Here is a 19,759-nt window from a genome sequence, read left to right as displayed (position 1 = left end):
CCCTGACAGTCGATAATAGGAACAGCAACTTCGTCATTTTCTTCGGTTCATTCCCGGTCCGCTTCTAGATTGCTATCCGTCTATAGTATCCAGATCGACGGTGATCGCGGTAGCTGCTTTTTCTGCTTCTGACAAAATGCACGCAACAGACTGATGAAAGCTGCTTGTCAAATCAAACGGGAACCGGAGCGCCAAGGAAGAACGTTTCAAGACAACGACGACACTTCCGATATAAATAAAGGAGTAGAGCAAAAAAGCCCCAGGGGAAGTGAATAGGGGTAGCTAGCTTGCGTGCACGGGGACTAAAATAAATGTTTGTGCATATCAATGTATGTTATGTCGATAAACAAATGCGTGTAATTGTGAGAGACTAATAAGAAGAAGATAAAAATAACCTTTACCGTGCTGTTCTATTCAAGGGCTTCTTGGCTAACATGAGATGAGCTTGTTGGCTAGTTAGAATCGGGAACTTTTCTACAGATAGAGTGCTTTTGTTGCTCTCTAGGTGGACCGATAGAGTGGAATAATCAATGTACATACAGAGGTGTTTTGTTTCGTTTAACTCGAGAAACTTTTCATCGTAGTTGGTACTCGACGCGGCGGAAGACAGCGGCACTGAGTCTCTTCGTAAAAAAGCGGTCCGCATTTGTTGTCCGTTCCAAAGTGACTTCATCCAACATCGAAGCTCTGTTTCATCGCCTTGACTGTACGTTACTGGAAAATATGCTGCAGCCGATATTGATAAAGTAGGGCTACTAAGGGCTGAAATCTCGTTGCTGATAGCGCTAGAAGTACCGGCTTATGGCGATCGATTTCAATATGACTTAACCAATTTGTGTCTGCAAAGGCTTCCGCCTCGTGCGATGTGACGCATTATTGTTTGCTGAACGTAAACAAATCTCAAAATTAAGGGTACCTTTTTCGAATCGAACGGAACGGAATCCTGATCATTGCTTTCGATACTGAATAGCAATACGTCAGCGTTACCCAATGATTGAGATAGCGTCATTTCGATATATTCTATTATTATAAAGTCGAGGACGAAAGACGCGCCCAGAAACTCCTAAAGGTGCAAGCATGATTTGCTCTAACTAACTTAACTCGATTCGTACGTTACAGGCTTTCGAAGTAGTTAACTTAGCGGAAGTGCTAGTAAGAGCCTTGAAAGTCGTATACAAATACGCTCTACACGCAGGTTGAAACTTTTCTTGAATCCTAAACGAACGATCGAAGCGCCCCCATTTATCAAAACGTTGTTTCAAGTAGTTTAAAAAAATGTCTATTGACGTCCTTTATGGCTAGGACGGGGTTTTGTGTTCCCAGTTGGACCACAGAGCACGACTGAATCATCTAACCGCTATTTTGCGTTAGTATTTGTATTGGAAACGCATAACGTGCATCATTTAGGAAAAAATGGTGATTGCACGAAGCCCACTGGGCGGCAATGTGTACGCGTTAGATAAAGCTTGCTCTAATAGCGGAGAGATTAAAAGTAAATAAAAAAGAGACGTACAATAGAATACAGTTCGAACTTTTTACTCTTGACTATTCAGTTCTATTATTATCAGTATTTACTTCAAGTCTTCCAGTATTGGCGAAGGCGTACAGGTATCACGTTAGCTTAGGGCTCTGTCCTTTCACTTTACCATCCAGGTGCTAATCAGACTAGCAATAGTCTTTAAACAAAGGCCCTAATTGCAAATTATTGTAGCACACTTGTTTCCTGGTGAAGTCGACTATTTTGCCGAAACGTGACAACCTGCGACATTGTCAGTACAATAACTATGATGATAGGTAGACAAAAGTTCTAATCAACAGGTGACGTAAAAGGTACGGTATCTGCTTTTCTTATGAGAAACCACAGAGATAGCCCCGAAGTGCTCATGCGATCAGAAGAACTATGAGCTGTTTAAAAGAAAACATGAAACAAACTGCTTTAAGCAGCTATTTCTCCCAGGACGTGGATTGAATATCCATTGGAAAATTGGAGGAGATTTGCCAAATTCAACATATACGACACTGTTCGCCAAATAATTTCACCTGGCTTCAAACTTCATAACTATGGCTTCAAAGCCAATAAAGTACAGCCACAGTCCCAGGGAAAAAAAGTAGATTCACTACCTTTACACTAACTGATTTCATACATTTTCTCGTTCGGATGCCCCAATTTTTCTAATTCCGGTCTCTAATTATGACTAGTGCTTATATTTAGAGCTGAAATGCAAGGCTTACTACTTTAAATTTTTATTGAACTTTTTACCAATATATGTTTTTAATTTACTCGAAATTGACGTTAGACGGAAGACAAGAATGCTTTTTCTATAAAATGATTTCGACACTCCCAGTTGAGGTTTCTACAAAATCACCTACTTTTTTTAATGGCTTTTTCATATTTCATTACGTTTGGCGGATAAATGTTCCCATAGTTTCGGCAGAGACAAATGATTCTGATACGAAATTTTGCCACTGATTTATCTATTATCAAGTTAATATCCGTTATAGTACGGTACGTTGTATAAGTACAGGCTAACTTCAATGTATGGCAAAATTGGGTGGCAGCACGAACGTATTGTATGGTCAAGACGATGATGGCTTTTAATTAATGGAACCTGATCGGAACATTTCTATTCGTTCTGTTGTGCGAGTGCTGAACGCCCATCTTATGACCATGAGTCAGTGTCGTTGTAAGTGGATTTCAATTCTAAGAAAGTCCGATCTTTAACGGTAGTGCGCCTATACGTACTGAGCTGTATGAGTAACAGTACGTGTCGGGAACCAGTGGCGAATCTATGTTTATTCTATTCTAGCAGCATGTTTCCAAGCTGCTTTTCCCCTGATTGCGCATCTCTGCAAATTGATAGAACGATGTTTACTTTTTTTTTCCAAAATACTATGCCTGATAGTGTTGATCCGATGGTCGATGATCAAGTACGACATCTTTATTGACCTTTCAACTGGACGCATGATGCGTTGTTAACCGCTTATGACTGGTTATAGCAAGTAACAGCCCTATACACGTTCACCGCAATTGAAGTTATAGAAATGACAAGCCAACGTTACGATGTCTCCGTCGGGCCCCTGAACGTGTTCTATGTACAACATAGGTTCTAACTGATATTTTCGAATACCACTATTAATAGTTAAAATTTAATAGCTGTTCTTTCGTGGCGAGGGGTTGGCAACTGTTTTTCGATTGCAGTATAGTAACTCCGTGTCAAAATGACATGATTATGATCAGGGATCAGGCCAGAGCAGACCCGCAACGAGTCTGAATATCGATCAGAAAGCAACATTTTGTCCGTCAACGAAAATGACTTACCAACATTTTCGATCTATCCCAGACGTAAAATATATTCTATCGCTAGGCTCGGGCAATAGGCACATTTTTGTGATCCTGTTTTGGGAGCGGTATAAGGAAAACGTCGTCGGTATCGATTCGAACATCTAATTCAGCTTTATCTCTTATGCCTCTGCACGGTAACACGTTCTGCATATTCTATTCGATTATCCAAAACGCGTATCTCTGACATCTTCTGGCATTGCGTTTCGTCCTTGATTGGCTCGTTTCTCCTTCGTAAAGTTGTGCCCGCACGAACTATAACCAGCGTTACTGGTTATAGTTCATACGGCGTGTGGACTGCATCCGATTTATCCTAGTAAAGGACACAGTTTACCTACAATAGGGAAAGATGCCGCGAGACTGCACCGCCACAACGAAATGGCCAGCTCTTATGTAGTCGCCATGTTCCGCTATGGCAGCTCGGCATTTCCACCAAATCGAAAGTAACACTCTTTCTGTTGCGTTCATCACCTTCCGCTTCGATATGACCAGAATCGGCGGCATCGTTGACGCACCAGCTATGCTGCATTTCAACACTTCTTCGTCATTTCCTATAACTTCCATCAGTTTTAGCCAGCCTTGGCAGTACACGCGATTTCCCCAATGGCGAAAGACTTACGCAACAGATTCCGAGAGCTACGAGATTAGTCATCAGCAATAGAAGATGTCACAGAGGTTGCTAGAAATAAAGAGACAAGAACATTAAATAAGCTAAAAGTGTGAACGGAGTTTCGTCTGGCCCGCCTTCGTTACGAGGAAATATTCGGAATTAGCCGCCGGCGTTCAGTTTGTAAATCTTACTAATTCTTCCTGTTTCCAAGAAATTTTCGCAGAAGTTAGTCAAAGGTGCACATCAACACCTGCTAATTTCGGTGGATAAAGATTCTATAGATGCTGGAATACTGCAAACAGTTAGATGAAAGCGAATTCAGCCTAGGACGTGTTAAGAAAAAAACCTCTCTTGCAGACTTAGGGCTCCTGACGATTGGGCTGAGTAATGAAGGTTAACTAAGAAAGTGACCCGTGGGCGGAGGAGGCAGCGGGCATATATTGTTTATTAAACACAGAATATATCTGGTGCACACAAACAGGCCATATCCGGTAACCCATCGATCAAGGACACTGATGTACCACCCAATTATATGGATGTTGGGTTCGTGGTGAGTTGCTAGAATCGGGTAATTTAAATAAATAGGTCTCGGATCTTCGGTCTGTCTCATGATGATAAATGTTAGAAATACTGGGAATCAATTTATCTTCAGAAAACTAATGATTTCCTTATCAGCATCGCTATCTTCGTTACCGTCTCACGGTAGAAAAATTCCTGGTTAATGATCGTGTTGTGTATATATATATATCCGAAGCAAGTGCATATATATCTATATCTAATAAAGCAGTAATCTGTAATTGGTCTTGTGCCGTAGATGGTGTGTCTCGTCGTATAACAATAATTCCTATTCTTATGCAGTTATCCTTTGACCTCGCTGGATTATATGTATGGACTCAATTAAATGATCAGTTACTTTGGCATACGACCGATAAATGTGATTTACTCTACGTATTGTTGCAAGGAAATCTTTAGATTCCGCTAAAGGAGAGGCTTAACGTAGGGCGCCTTAAGCTATTCTCAAGGTATCACGCACCGAGCTCCTCTCGGTGACCTAAGAATTACATCATTAGATCAAAGCCCACTGGGGTAACGCGTAAAGACTAGCATTAATGCATCGGATTAAACTTCGATGTCGGTAAACATAGATTAAACCAATGTTTTGAAAAAGGAACATGTCTAGTTCGTAATACAACGTTCGGTTAGATCAATAAATTCTGCCCAAATCCACCAACTGCATTTAGGAACTTAAAAAGAAGTAAGGCTTCTTTCTTTTTTGTCTTTTACTGTACGCTAAACTTTTTGGGTTTCTTAGAAACCTCGCAATCATCTGCTACCTCGGTAAAGAAACGGTTTCAGTGTTCTGCAGACGGACCATTTGGCAGAGAACCAAATCGAGGCAAGAAATAAACAAAGCCGCATAACGCATACAGGTGCTCGCAATGCGCGATCATTTTGAGAACCTCATCGAACGTCGGGCTGATAACGTTATCACAATTTCAAGTTGTTTTGTCCTGGTGTTTAGCAAGTGTTGCTTCTAACCATAGTATTCAAAAAGTAGTTCGAAGAATGCTACTCTGCCGGACCCTTTTACGCTTTATCGATTGGCTTGTCCAGTGGGTTTGACTGCATCGAGACCGGATGCTGTGTTAGGGTTGAGCGGCTGAACTGCTCAAAAAACCCAGGAATTAGGTATGGACAGATAAGACTTCACGCGCTCTGCCTCTAAGGGTGTCACTTGTTCCCGTCATGTTTGCTAGCGAAACCTAGAGAAATGTAAGATGGTTTACTTCTTATTCAGGTTCGAAGTTCGTTCGAAGCCGGGCGTAGACGTACTTCGTTTCGTACTAGAGGGAACAAGCTCTCTGTAGCAGTGCCTGATGCCATTACCAGACGTATCTGAAACATTTATTATTAATATCGCCTCAGATTCTGCGAGGAATAGCTATGCGTCGCGGATGCAATATGAGCTTATTTTTAAGACAAATGTTAACTTTTATTTGGGGATCTTTCCGTTTCCTTGGCTAGAGTAGCCTTTTCAGGTAGCGAAATCGACAGCCGGCAATATTTATGCTTAGAAGTTGTTGGAAGCGTATTTGTTATACAGTAGTACCCATTGACAACAAACGATGTAGAGTATAAAATCAACGTTACCTATTTATAAACAGTATAAGAAACAAGTGTATATATATATATACACTTTCCTATATAAAAGAATGTTTCTATATGCAAAAGTGCACTTACATTGTTTTAGCAGGTTGCTTTACTTGCCAAAGGCTACCCTATCTAGCGATTTTCATCGCATACCTGAACAAATCATGTGTCGTAGCACGTAAAAATATCGTGTCTTTATCTATGAGGAACTTATTGCTACTACAACAATAGCATTGCTTTGATTTCGAGCGAAAGGATTCCATCGCAATATTCCAGTTGTCTGAAAACGTTAGCGGCATACCCCTTATATTTTCCAGAGGGTGCCTGGGACACTTCGACTAAGGCGGTTGCCAGCCCGATTGGCATCGCCCATATTATTTCTGCCCCACAGAGCTACCTAGCCTCCATTGCTAGACCGGCCATCTGCCACTGCGTAGCCTAATTCCTTCGGCCGTAACCAGGAGCTGAAGCGAAACTCGGCCAAACAATTTTTGTGATCAACGTACAAAAAGCTGCCGTGCTGAACTTGTGGAAGTGGCTATAGTACTGGTGATCATGGCAGTGAATGGGATGATAAGTTCTGACCACTACACCCATAACCTTCGTCGGTCTACCATCAACGACCTTATGTTCTCGCCCGAAAATCAAGCCAACCTGTTTTCGGTCCCATCGAACTCGTTGCGACGAAAGCCGACCACGTCAAAAACAATCAACTCGAGCAAGTTGTTTTCTCTCTGCTTCTTTCATAAATAGGAACCTAACAATACGAGGACACTTACTGCAATTACATAGTGAATTAGCTACTACTTAAAGATACCTATCTTAGTTATGGATTTCTTTGATGACGTTAAATAGAAGTGATGCGTGTTTCATATCAAAGAAGTTTTAGACCTAGCTTAACCCAGTTGTGCGTACGGGGTGATAGAGAGGGGTAGCGAATCATGTCAAACGTCAATTCCCATATGGAATATGCTAACGAAAAAGAAATAATCTGGATATAGACTGTTTCTAGTCGAAACGAAGAACTTCTATATAGTTGATGCTGTGCTAAGTGATGAGCCACGGTGTGCTGCTGATTCAAAGGGTTTCTTATTTTGGAGTGGCTTTTTACGCGCTTTCGATGCGATTAGGACGGTCAAACGATGACATGGAACGCCAGTTCGTGTCAAAGTTGTTTTTTAAAACGGGACTTTATTTGCGGAGTTATATAAAATGCCACCTAATGCTACACCTTGCTTTCGTACAGTTTCTCTGAATCAATTTCTACCCACTTTTGTCATTAGAAGCACGCATCGGACGTTAACGATATCAGACATTTATAACAGCAGAGAAAAACAGGCTCGAACGTAGCCGTATTCACTAAAGAGTAACGAGGTTGACCACAGATATGAACGCTCCTTTAATTGTGCAACTTACGAATCTATAGGAAAAAAAATGCTTGATAATGATATAGTTATTATGTACGAATATTTCGGATTTGGCCCCGCTAGGCATTACTCCGAACGCTCTGTCTGCGCGCTGTTTCAACCTTAAACCACTTTACCTGTTCCTCAATTCAATAGGAGGTTATTCCTCATCTTATGATATGAGCAAATAATATAATTTTTTCTACACGATCTGATTCTTTGTAGTTTACGTTGATGGTTCTAAAGCAACAAGTTCTTATCACTGTAAACTTCCATTCTCTGCAATAATGCCATTAATAGTTATAGCCCCCAAGAAAATTTCACCATTAGCCTTAGATAGCTTGTAGATAATTATTGAACTCGTAAAAAATACATTATTTAACCGATGTTATATTTATGCTTCGTTTCTATATAAACGACATCAGAGTGACGTTTTAGATATTTTTTTATGGAAGGTAGAATTTATTTATGTTATGGAAATAAGATATGTTGTCACGTAGCAAATTATCTCAGCTATACGTCATTTGTAAACATTCCGATCATTGTTGTTAGCTAAAGTACAACAGATGGCGTTGCACTGCACCAAAACAAACACTACGCAACAACAGTAAAGTTGCCTTCTCAAAGGCAAATCGATAGAAATTAGTTAGTTAGCCAAATCCTGTTTGTTAAGATGGGTTCCATCCTAAATACAAAATACACCGAACCGTTTGCCTGCACTGTGTTCGTCGACCTCAAGATGGCGTTTAATAAAACATGAAGAAGCTAAATTTCATTCAAGCTCGCCGAAATAGGACGTTCCTATAAGCTCATCCAGGTCACCGCCGCGATTCTGTAAGGAAAGGCCATTACGACACAAGATGACGTCGCGTAACTCTACAGAAATAGTTTAGGGCGACAACTCGGTCCTCCCGAAACGATCTCAGGACAGCGCAATCGGTAAATCAAGTTTGTCAGATCAAATATTTTACTGTACGACGATACGTCTCGCGATCCATGAGACAAAGTCGCTTTAAGGTCGAGCAGGTATTGTCCTAAGCCAATTTAGAGAAGACCAAAGCCGTAGGGTAGAGAAGCAGGGCGATTAGCAGCAAATGTATGTATTCGTCAGCCTTGGAATCTGTAAAGCATTTTTGCTATTTAAAACTAGTCCTGTCCTGCTGCTGGACACACACACACACAGCAATGTAACAGAATGCGCACCGGTAGGAAAACACCGAAGTGCTGTCATAGAGAGGCCGTCGCTTCTCTTCCTGAATACGGTAATACTCCTTTCCAGTGTCAAGCTCGTACCGGTAGCACAAAACTCAGGTAGAAGGACCTCGTGCCAGAAAAGTCTAAACGTGTATGTTAAAGTCTAACTTAACTAAAGAGTATTGGGCCTGTCTGCGTCTTGCCATCACTGTTCATATGTGTAAGGGCAAGGGAGTCCTCATCGCCAGTTTGCCCTGCCAAAATGCCCGCCTACCCACAATTCGCTTCACAATAGATGGAACGAATGGCCGACCCAAAGTCCTATATCACTGACCCCACGGAGGACGGAGCATGGAAGGAAGAGACATGCGGTAATCCGGCAAGCAGTGCAGGGCCTCGACCATGTCGTGTGTTTTAATGAATTGTACCACGAGCCAGTCGAACAGCGCACCGGCTTCCGATGCGGAGGTCTCTATGAATGACACGGCACAAACTCATGTCCAAAAACGCCTTCCTTGAATAGCGTAACGCAGAGAAAAACAGCACCATCTAAGTGCCCTGCGCACTAAGAATATTATTAAAATGTTTAGATTGTTCACGTGTCTATAAGATATCCTAGTAACGACTCAAACAAATAATGATATCTGTATTTTAGTGACGAAGTAGCACGAAGCGACACTCTTAGATCAAAAACAATCGTGACTTTACGTGCCCGCTGGATCAAGAAAAGGTTACTGGTATTAATACTACTATCATTTATATTAATACAGACTTGTCCCATTCGTAGAGACACGCAAACACGCCAAGCTCGACACATAGATAAAGCGTATCGCTACCGAACAAGCATACTTTCTTCTAACGAGGCCCAGACCAATAAAATTTCAAGTAGTGATCTAGGAAATCACATGCTAATAAATATAAATGTTATACTAGCGAAATGGGTGCTTTCTGAAATAGGTCTTCTTGTTGGGTTATCGCTTCTCGGCCACGGATGTCTCCGACGCAAAGCCAGACGTTGCAGGATAATACGATAGGCATCGCTATTAACGATGGAAGTCAGTTAGTTACTGTTAGATCAACGAAAATCACGGCCGTACGGTGCGATACAATGTAAAATGGTAGTAAATGTCAATAGCTATGGAACATGTAAGGACTAGAAGCTGTTGCAGTTTACTCTAAACATCTAAACAGCGACCGTCCAAATAGCCACAGCACTCGTAATAACTAGATAAATATATACGAGTTCTATATTTTACATCCCACACTGCCTTAACTGACGGCTGGCTTCTTCCGACACGAGACGAACCGCATTTACGCCTCAAGTTTGCACCACGCGTTCCTAATTTTATCGGGCACAAACGCTACTGTTCAGCGCGTTATCGCGGGGCCTGTGCCATACACCTCTAATACTTTTGACAAGCGTCAGACGCAGACAATCTGGCCGTTGACAACTGCGCTCGTGTTGTCGAAGATAGCCCACCTAATTACGGTACACGAGACACAAGGCGGACTCGAGCAACGCAATTGCAGAAGTAAACTATAAAGATGGCTATCGTCGACGGGTCTTACAGATGGAATCATAATTATAATGAGAATAGTCATAACGTTATTATGTTAATAGTGGCACTAATAAGATAGATGGTGATACCAAGAAGACAACGGCATCTAAGCAGTAACAATCACCTCTGTTCATTGATGAAATAACGTTGCCGAATCATCGATTAAAAACAAGGTAGGCAATGGTATAGAGACGTAGAACGATGGTCGGATCAATCAACACGTGGCTGCTAGGCTAGCAGAATAAGGACAGATAAGCTGGTCGGCAAAAATGTTGCCCGAGTCTCCGTTCTATAACTAGAGCGGTCGTTATTCGTTTCGAAACGATAACGTCGTCAACCCATCTCTCGACACCTCAGCATTAGTAGGCTGAGGTACGTTGCAGCGTCCTGAAGCAGGCACTGCTTCTGGTTGCTGCTAGATCCATTTTGCTGTTGTTGGTGGCAGCTGAAAAGTTAATGCTGGCTTGCGCTAGTAAAATTCCTCGTAGCAGCAAATGATGCCGTGATCGCAGCGCGGCGCTGACATAGAAGATAGGACAAGGTAGAACAGGACGAAGAATTCGATGTATCATTAGATTCGTATTGAAGGTGTTGAAAGTACGTGGTAGAAAAGAAAGAACAAGGATATTTTAAAACCTGACGACGATTGGGAATCCATGGGGTAGCCACTGCGCCTAGATATGGTTTTCTCATCATGTAGATTGGAGGCTGTATTGAGGAGGAACAACGCCAAAAATAACTAATTATTATAAAGATTGACGGTTGTCCATAGTAAGATAAATTTACGAAAGACTCAAGTCTGGAAACGGTTGACTATGGAAAGTCTGCAATAAACACGTGGATAAGCAGCAGCCTACTCGCTTAGAAGAAAATAGTTTGACTTGAGTAGTTAGTCGAAAAGGAAGTGTTATGAAGTATCGGTCGTGCCGTTATTTAAATCTATTATTACAGGCCGATTGCGGTAAAAAAGGCAAAGGCTGTCACAGTAACTGTTTTTTTCAAATAATCATAGAAATCACAATAATCTGTTACCAATGAATTTTACCAAATTTATTTACATAATCTCTTAGAATTATTTTAATTCACTTCGAAGGGATACACTCAAACGCAATAGGGAATCGGTTCGATAGTACTGGGGCACGTTAGTGTGGGGCACGTTAAGCATTGAAGCATATACACTTCCGTTCCAGACCCATGGTCATAATCATCAACAGGTTTAGAGTAGATAACCGTAATTTGAAATGGGTGCACACGGCACCAGAAGGCGAAAAAAAAAGGGTCAAGCATCTGTCATCAGGACGCGACAGGTTCTAAAAAATATTGACGGACTACGAAAGTGTTTAAATGAACTACAAGGTGAAAACAACGAAAAAACCCTTTTTCAGACAGACAGAAGGATTTTAAAAACAACATGTTGCAGCAGTAAGTAACAAATACCTCGATTTCTATATCCGGCCCTGCTGCTAAACATTAATGCAAACGACCGACTCTTTTTATCATGAAACGAAGTGCACTTACGTCGTTGACTGCCTCAGCCGGCCTTTGTTTCCTAAGTGAAGCGGAAAATGGCTTGAGAGGCAACTTTGTTTCCCGACCGCTTATCAGCCACGTCGATTTAGGAGAGACGGTGTGAGGCAAATTCGGAAGCGAAAATCCTCAAGAAACAAAAGTTGAAGTCAACACTATCGTCTGCTAATGATAGCCAAGGGTACCATCAATGATGACACTATCTGACTGACTAAAGCCGCCTATAGAGGAGGCGTCCATTCAAGCCAATAACAACACACATAATTTTTTCAGCGGATTCAAGAATTAGCCGTGCATTGAAATATGTCTACTTTATAGGCAATCTGTGATTATTAATATTATATTGGCCGCATTTCAACAGTACAGCTTGAAATATTAAATAAATGAATCTTATAGTTGAAGCAATAGTTGTTTAAGAAGTTCAGTCAATTGTGACCATCTCAGGCCTAGATAGCTAGGTACAAAAGACCTATTATTGTAAACTACTTCTATATTTTCCTTTCAAATGAGGTGTTCTGTGTTATACCTTTTCGCAGGGTAAGATGAAGCTGGCACTAATTTTGATCAGTTTAATTGTTCACCTTTGGCTTGGAAGAAGAGGCAATCGCTGGAAGTTTGCGTCCGTAATACGTTTGCTCATTTGAAGTTATAACACTGAACGTAGTATTAGAGCTATGTTCCTTACAAGCAGGCGTTAAGGTTAAACGCCTTCCTAGCAACGACCAACCTAAACCTGAATGGAAATCGAACACAGCGCTCAGCTGCAGATAACTAGCATTCGTTTACTAAATATATTACTAGTTCAGTTCAAATGATGCCTTCATTGGCGTAATTTCGCCGGTTACGACCACTTTTTACTTCTAAAACACTTGTGACCTACATCAGAATTACTAGAGAATAGGTAATCTTTACCTTATACTTTGTATATTATCTACACCTACTAGGCAACCTTGACAAAAAGTAGTAAGCAACTCGTTATTTGGAAGTTTTGGTAGATTTCCTTTTCTATGGGCTCATCGAACGAAGAAATGCCGCCTATCGGCTCTGATAGACACAAATCAGAAGCATTGGCTGGCATCCAAGTATACTCCCGTTTTACTCGCCTGAGTTCAATGCATCTGAATAGCGGCGCCTCGAAAAGGGATTGCTTTCCAGATATCGGGCCTGCTCATTGTGTCGTCAGAACAGAGTATACTGGCTACTAAAGATACTGCGCCTGTAGGCCCTCACTAACTAGGTCAAGTTGCTGACAAATCGTACTCCATGCATCAAATACATGAGAAGCGTGAACGGTCTGACGGATCGAGAAGGCAGCAATGATTTAATGCTTACCGCTATGAAGATATCCGTTATTGGCTTTTATGACGAGTAGACGATAGGCCTGATTACGTTACGTCATTCCGCAATTCGGTAACCTAAACGGACATGTCAGCAAATTGAATAGATTAGGTTCAATGTGCCTTGAAAGTTTCCACTACAGCACGCGAGATAAATATAGTTGAACGAGAACTTACTTCTATTCGTATTTCTCTGGAGGTAATATGCATTTTGTGTCGAAAATATGTGCTACCCACTTTGGCCTTATTAAACTTAGACCCGTTTATATTATGTACGGACCTCTCGAGCATACTTATGTGGTCGTATTCAGCGAAGAGATGATGTGGGCATTTCGTGTGGGCAGTAGCTCATTATATATAAAATATAGTGGGCAAAATATGTCTGTTGGAGGTGGGGAGCATTCGTCAATTTGAATCAGCTGGCTGCCATTTGCGTACACTGCATAACACATGTATAGAATCCATCAAAAAACCAACGAAGTTTTTCCATGCGTTACCTTGAGTATTTGATTTTTCTGGTGACGAAACGCAGTTGAATTTTAGCTTAATAATATGCTATGTGCACAATTTCGAAAAATCATGTGAGAGACAATTCGGAAAAATCTAAGATAAAACTTGAGTAACAGTTACGCAAAAGTACATGCCTATGTAGAAGTAACGAAAACGATTTCACCTAAGGAAAAAAGCAAATTTCAGTTTAAAGCTGCGCTTGCTTAATCTGAGAGTCTCCTTTTTCGTCAATAAATCCTATATTTTCTAAATATAAAATTAATTTTCAACTACATGTTTGTCTGCCTCCTTCCGACGTGCTTTTTAATCTAAGCCTGTTATACAACAACAATGTAGACTTATATGGAAAAGCTAGGAACAGAGAACAACTGTCCTTAGAATCAACTCTCATTACGCTGAGACGCAAAGCTAGCCGATTTGCTTACCATATAAGTATATAAAATGTGCATTCTTTTCAAAATCCTGTCTAACCTGAATTTCTCAAAATTACCGGTGCATAATAGACCGTCTAGCAACCGAAATGTCACAGCTAAGAAGGCAAAGAACGACAAAAACTGCCTTCAAAAACACCGTGAATACATGTGCTTACACGGATGAGCAGATTATCGCGGGGCGAAGCTGCTGATATACTTCAAATACGCCCATTTGTTAACTAGTTATTAAATCGACTATGTCTCGCTATGGCTATCTTTGAAAAACAAAATACCTTGAATCAGATAACTCAAAAGAGAAAAGCCACGGCCGGCAAGACGTTCAAACGTTGGTAGAAACGACGGATTGATTAGGAACAATCAGCTTTACCAAAAGTTGACTGGGCGATTGTAAACCGGGCTGTCGTGATACCCTTTTTCCAGCAAGCGTATTGAATCCTATTTACAATCTAAGGGTAATAAAATAGGTTAGCTTTGAATTTTTCGATCGTTAACACGATATAGGCCTCCAGGTCAAATTATGCTATGACCTTTGATGGATACGCACGTTGAGAATCTCACTTGGATCCAGGTACCGGCGGTCTTTGCTGGACATATTGTATAGTCCTGCCAAGAACGTGACAAAGACTGTAGACAGTAAGACTGACTAGACCAGTAAAGGAAAATAGCGGTGCAGGTGTAGTTTACAACAGTTTCCCATTTTTTTTTTTTCTTTAGTTCATTCTCAGTTGTAAACACTTTGGCGCTGTCGTCGCCATTCGCTGCACAACTTCCTCAGTAACGCTATGCTCAACGGTCAAGCTGGCCTCATCATTATGCAGACGAGAAAGCAGTTGTCGATGACACTGGTTCAGTAACGCTAAAAGGATAGAAAAGAGCAACTAATTGCCGCTTAACTGACGAAACTTTAGCTTGATCCGCTCGGAGAAGATCACAGTTACGGCACAATGGCCTCTGTTACCAAGCTTGACCTGCACGCACACATTTTGCCGGAAACATGGCCTAGCCTTAAATTGAAGTTCGGTTATGGCGGCTGGGTGCAAATGCATAAACTTGACGATGGCAATTATGAGATGCGTTACGATGACGGGAAGTTCTTTCGCCGAGTCCAGCGCAATCTTTGGGATCCTGCCCAACGTATCCGTGAGATGGACGCTACCGGAGTAACGATTCAGGCCTTGTCGACGGTTCCTGTATTGTTTAACTACTGGGCTAAAGGTGAAGATGTTTTATGGTTCCACCGCTTCCTAAATGACCATATTGCTGTCGTAGTAAACACATATCCGGATCGTTTCATTGGAATAGCGACTGTCCCACTCCAATCTCCTAACTTAGCTGCCATTGAACTACAACGGGTGCACAAAGAACACAACATGAATTGTGTTCAGATCGGATCGCATATCAACGACTGGGATCTGAACTCTCCTAAGCTCGACCGATTCTATAAACTAGCCGAGGAGCTTGGCATTAGCATATTCGTGCATCCCTGGGATATGCAATTGGACGGACGCAATAAGAAGTACTGGATGCCTTGGTTGGTCGGGATGCCAGCAGAGACTGCGCACGCAATCTGCTGTGTGCTTTTTGGCGGCGTTCTAGAGCGTTTTCCGAAACTGAAATTCTGTTTCGCCCATGGGGGCGGTTCGTTTCCTTACACCTTGGGCCGGATCGAGCACGGTTTCAAGTGCCGACCCGACCTGTGTGCTGTCGACAATATAAATCCTCCTAGTTCGTATATCGGCCGCATTTATACTGATGCACTCGTGCATGATGAGCGATCATTGAAGTTTCTTATTGATGTTATTGGAGAGGACCGCGTATGCTTCGGTAGCGATTATCCGTTCCCCTTAGGTGAGACTGAGCGGCCAGGGGCTTTAGTTGAGAGAGCCCGAATCGCAGACGAACTTCGTGAGAAGCTTCTTTGGCGAAACGGAGCTGAATTTCTAGGTCTACAGCTTAGCTCGATTTGATGAGGATCATAGTATAACTGATCTGATTGAAATCAAGGTTCAACGTACGCGATCCGTACGCGACAAACACAGTAGTTTGTTCTGCTTGTGTGAAAATATGCTGCGAACGTGTTCACGCGCTGAAGATGAATCCGATCATACCCTGCAAGTGTTCGGCGACGTAGGAAAGAACCGAGCTTTAGTTAATTAACGTTCACAGATGTATGCTATACTGTGATGATAGTTTCATTAAATGCTTAAGCTAGTGGCCGTTTGGTTTTTAAACGCAACGCGACCTTGCGACGTGCAGGCTCTGGAATTAACGATGTTTTTTCGGCGAGAAGCCATCATCAATGAAACATAGCACAAAATATGATTGGTAAGCGGAATCTGGATCGTACGTGTTGTCCTTTACAGAATTGATTCATGTATAATTATACTGTAGTTTTTTCTATTAAGTACTATTAAGTACATGATTAATGTGATCATATATGTATTGTTTAGTACGCGGTGGATGTCTTCGTGCAGTTCTATGCATTTACTACTCGTATGCGGTAATATTAATGCTTGGAAATTTAAAAGTCCTAGGAATGAAATCCATGTGTCCTGAGAGCCCTCTCCTCAGCAGCGCCGTGTAACAGGGGGCTAGTATCTTAAACATTTTTGCACGCTTTTGTGAAAGGATGCCGAATTAGTGATTGAGAAAGTAAGAAATAGCGTGCAGGTCAACTACGCTGTAGGTCTTCAACGAGTTTTGTCAGACTGGCTTTCTATAAATAGTTGTGTATAACAGGTTTTCTAAAATTTCTGCTAGCTTGAGAATCGAAAGCGAAATTTAATAGAATAATAAATAACTTCTGATCTTACCACGTGAAAACCAAAAGTTCCGGTAGCTTTAATAAAGGTCGTTTTAAGGTCGACAAGAAATAGTGTCTATTAATTTGAATATCTGGCAACTGGCTTCAACTATAGATTAGAACAGAAAACCGTCCGATCGATAGGACGCTAAGCTTCACTGATGAGAACCAACCGAAAGACATGAAGAGTGACTTCACTTGATGTAAGCTGACTAGAAACATTCTCATTTTAGACATCTGTCATTGTAATTCAGTTGCTTTCCTCGAATCTGTTTTATTCAATAGTAGCATACTCCAATTATGAGTTCTCAACCAAGTATGAGGGACGCTTGTTTCATCCAATATTAGGGAATATCACCCTAATACAGATACTCCCAATTCTGCATTCAACACCACTTTGAAACAGCACCCGATCTGCGCTAATTATGAATACTACATATATCAAGACTACTTGATCTTGAGTTTCTCTCGGAATATTCTCAATTAAGGGTGGTAATATGTAAAACGGCAGTACGACGGAACATAAAGCTAGAGGCTCGTTCGTACGCTTTGTTGTACATTGAGCCGAATCAACTAAATGCCCATAGGCAGCTGTCGTATTTGCTATTGCCGATGAAATGCAAAGCCGATCCGACAGATGCGTGAACCGAGTTGACTGTGTAAAGTATGGTATTATTTCTGACTCTTGCTCGTATACAAGTAAATGTATTTTTCGCGCCCTTCGTACCTTATATGTACGCCACAGGCTAAAATTTTTCGAGTGCAGAAGTTGTACACCCGCACACACCAACAGCACGAGGACACAGATATTTATTCTTTTAGAGTCGGCCACATGATTTTTGAAACCTGTAACGGTGTAAATTGGCTAGATGAACCTACGCACGAGACGACCATATTTTGTGTGACAGATTGTTGTTATGTACATGTGATACGACACTGTGATTCTAGTTGTATGTGTTAGGGCAGCACACGTGCTTCATGCATGCTACGAACGTTTCAAGGAGATACATGTCATCAACGCAATATTGGCGGTCCATTTCGAATGCCTGTATATAGGTATATGGAGACAGTTCCGGTCTTCAATACTGTTGCAAAAATTGCTGAAGCTCCATCATCACAACACAAGTTCCGCTGTCTTCTTTGAACAACGAGATTTAAGACTCTTCATCTTCGAAACGGATCGACTATTGCCACTAACGCTGGAAGGAATATGACATGCGAGTATGTCAAAAACAAGTCAAGCTTACTTTTTATAGCGTAGTATAGAAGCAGTGAGGCATATATTTTGGGCGAGTAAGTACACAAATTGATGTTTTTGTATTTGATACAGTTAGCGAGCTCAATGATTGTACCGTAAACTGTTTTCTAGACTTGTTAGCATATAGTTTGCTTAAGATATTGGTCGACAACAGAAAGATCTATATGGTATAACGAGTGCGTGAAGCTCTCACTGTGAATTATTTCCGCAGCTACCTGATGCTGTTACCCTGCTTTTTATATTATCTTTTATGATGCGGGTAAATTGTAAAATATCAGTACTGTGATATAAACTATCTATTCGTTCAAGATAAATCGACGCACAGCTTTCTATTGCTTGACAGCGCCAACCCTTGTTGACTAAAATGAGGCCCGAACAGTCAGGTGCTATGGCCATGCAGAGGATGTGCACTGTCCAATAAAGATAAGCACGGAAAAGGTGAACTACAAAACAGAATCAATAAAGTCCCCCAGTGGCTGAGTAGGCATCGTGCCTATGGGCAACATTTTCGATAACAACGAAAGTTCAGTGACTTTGCTTACTGCTTAAGGGCGAATTACCTCTGTCTGCTATAGTGAACCATGAAGGTCTCCTAGAGCTAAGATCCTGGTCTCATAACGATAAGGGTTACTTCGTTTCTATTTTTTCCACCCCCATACGGATGATATAGAACTATGTACTTTGCAGTGGACAGCAAAAAAATTATCCCATTATACGCAGTCCCTAGGCAAGGTTGCTAAAGGCCACTACTGCAAACGACCACTCTGGTATCCGTACTGCCCATTGATTATTCTATATCTCTCTCTAGAGCAGTCTCTACTAGGGTTTTTGCCGTTGTTCGAAACTCTTCTTTTGAAATGATATCGAAAACGCTTCATTAGGCGAAACTGAAAATTTAATTTTAAATGATCCAAAAAAAATTATAACGTTTTGAAAGAAAATAATCTAAATTTGTTCGAAGGCGATGAGGACGTTATTGGTATTACTAGACCGGTTATTCTGTCATGGATGCTTTTTTTTTAACGAGGATTTAGTTTCTACTTAAGGTGTTGCTCATGTCATGACAGCTATGGTCGCATATTTTTTTGTACTTCAGGATAGATGGCCATATCTTAATGCCTACTTCAATGTCGCATTACGATTCTTCCATTTTGTTCTGCTAGGGTAACTTAAGTTTGCTAACTACACTCATCCAAATAATGTTATCGCCTTACCTAGCTACCGAATGCACGGATGTGGGTAAAGGTCAAGCATAGCGGGGGCCTTTGTTGATACCCTTCGGCACTCCAGATGCACGAGGCCTGCGGAAAGCATTTCTACTCGTGCAAGGTCGAGAATAAGATACGCCTGTACAAGGCGTAGTTATGTATGTAGGCTGTCTTCGATTACAATATCTATCGCATAGTTTAACGAATGCTAGATATGCTGAAAAGGAAATAAGCCATAGCTTTATTTAAAGCAAGATTTGCGGACGGGGAATACATGGGTACAGATTTCCACCGGAGAGCGTAGTTCAGCTCAATCAAGCGCTATTGAACGCGTATGTCTTGTTTGTACAAAAGTTAGTAACTATCTAAGTTAACCGATGCTATTGACTGTATATGACGCATACCGTGCATCCGTCAGACTA

The 19,759-nt window shown here is 41.4% G+C and overlaps 2 protein-coding genes and 1 long non-coding RNA gene across 5 annotated transcripts in view; 2 read left to right on the top strand and 1 right to left on the bottom strand.

The window, feature by feature from the left end:
• Positions 1-1,557: 1,557 nt before the first annotated feature.
• On the bottom strand, positions 1,558-14,220 carry LOC111264422 (uncharacterized). The gene is made up of 3 exons (XR_002682854.2): positions 14,106-14,220; positions 13,120-13,202; positions 1,558-4,019 (listed from the first exon to the last, which is right to left on the bottom strand). It is a non-coding gene; the product is annotated as an uncharacterized LOC111264422 (long non-coding RNA).
• A 606-nt stretch (positions 14,221-14,826) lies between these two features.
• Positions 14,827-16,941, top strand: LOC111264420 (2-amino-3-carboxymuconate-6-semialdehyde decarboxylase-like). Its single transcript, XM_022840310.2, has one exon. The coding sequence runs from the start codon at positions 15,013-15,015 to the stop codon at positions 16,033-16,035; it is 1,023 nt and encodes a 340-aa protein (XP_022696045.1). The 5' UTR covers positions 14,827-15,012; the 3' UTR covers positions 16,036-16,941.
• Positions 16,942-17,043: 102 nt separating this feature from the next.
• The window catches only part of Gyc88E (Guanylyl cyclase at 88E), a 39,581-nt gene continuing 36,865 nt past the window's right edge, over positions 17,044-19,759 (top strand). For 2 of the 3 annotated variants that reach the window (XM_022840304.2, XM_086970078.1), the window contains exon 1: positions 17,044-18,092. In XM_022840304.2, the coding sequence (XP_022696039.1) occupies positions 18,082-18,092 (11 nt within the window). In that variant the 5' untranslated portion in view covers positions 17,044-18,081. Of the gene's footprint in view, positions 18,165-19,759 lie in introns of all 3 variants that reach the window. The other variant, XM_086970077.1, reaches the window with a different exon arrangement.

The sequence above is a fragment of the Varroa jacobsoni genome, unplaced genomic scaffold, assembly GCF_002532875.2.
Source record: "Varroa jacobsoni isolate VJ856 unplaced genomic scaffold, vjacob_1.0 scaffold_858, whole genome shotgun sequence".
Lineage (NCBI taxonomy): Eukaryota > Metazoa > Arthropoda > Arachnida > Mesostigmata > Varroidae > Varroa > Varroa jacobsoni.
Note: the sequence above shows the minus strand (reverse complement) of the source record. Positions and strands in the feature narration are given on the sequence as shown.